General features: G+C 42.6%; 1 protein-coding gene across 1 annotated transcript in view; it reads right to left on the bottom strand.

The window, feature by feature from the left end:
* Window positions 1–321: 321 nt before the first annotated feature.
* Window positions 322–800, bottom strand: part of EMH_0076500 (triosephosphate isomerase, putative) — a gene marked incomplete at both ends in the record, with an annotated part of 2,000 nt that continues 1,521 nt past the window's right edge. Inside the window, 2 exons of the mRNA XM_013499729.1 lie at window positions 322–389; window positions 617–692. Coding sequence (XP_013355183.1) covers window positions 322–389; window positions 617–692 — 144 coding nt within the window. The remainder of the gene's footprint in view (window positions 390–616; window positions 693–800) is intronic.

The raw sequence follows: 800 nt of genomic DNA, 5'->3' as shown, positions 1-800 counted from the left end.
GTTCATACGCAACCACCACAAACCCCCAATCTTTTTTTGTTAAGAGAGAAGAGAAAGCCTAGGGTTTACACAAAAAACACAAAATAAAACTTTTGTTTTCTTCTTTTTTCCTTTTTCTAGGGTTTAGGGTTTAGGGTTTATGTTCTAGGGTTTTGAATTGTGGTTTGGGGGAGGGGTGCGCTTTGTTTTAAACCCTCACACTCGTTCTAGGGTTTAGGGTTTAGGGTTTAGGGTTTACGGCTGGGGCTAGTATCATACAAGGGTTCACACACAAGCATACAAACCCTAAACCCTAAACCCTAAACCCTAAACCCTAAACCCTCATACCTTCAGCTGCTCCCCCAGAAACTCCATCGTTTTGCCGCTTTCTCTTGTCTCAAGGCTTTCACCTAAACCACACAAACCCTAAACCCTAAACCCTAAACCCTAAACCCCAAACCCTAAACCCTAAACCCTAAACCCTAAACCCTTGGTTCTAAACCCTAAACCCTAAAGTGAAAACTATAAAAGCCAAACTTTTGTAATTCGATTCAGATGCCCCCCAAAGGAGAGTTTAATATGCTAGGGTTTAGGGTTTAGGGTTTAGGGTTTAGGGTTTTTAGGGTTTAGGGTTTACCGATGCAGGCGATGACCTGCAGGCCGTGGTTTATTGCGTTCTTTGCTTTTGCTGCAACAACTTCGTTGCTCTCTCCCTAAACCACAAACCCTAAACCCTAAACCCTAAACCCTAAACCCTAAACCCTAAACCCTAGACCCTGAGCATGTAATCTGCTGATATAACTCGTAATGATAGACTATAA

Source organism: Eimeria mitis, genomic scaffold (assembly GCF_000499745.2).
Source record: "Eimeria mitis Houghton genomic scaffold, Emh_scaff4606, whole genome shotgun sequence".
Lineage (NCBI taxonomy): Eukaryota > Apicomplexa > Conoidasida > Eucoccidiorida > Eimeriidae > Eimeria > Eimeria mitis.
This window is presented reverse-complemented; position numbering and strand designations above follow the sequence as displayed.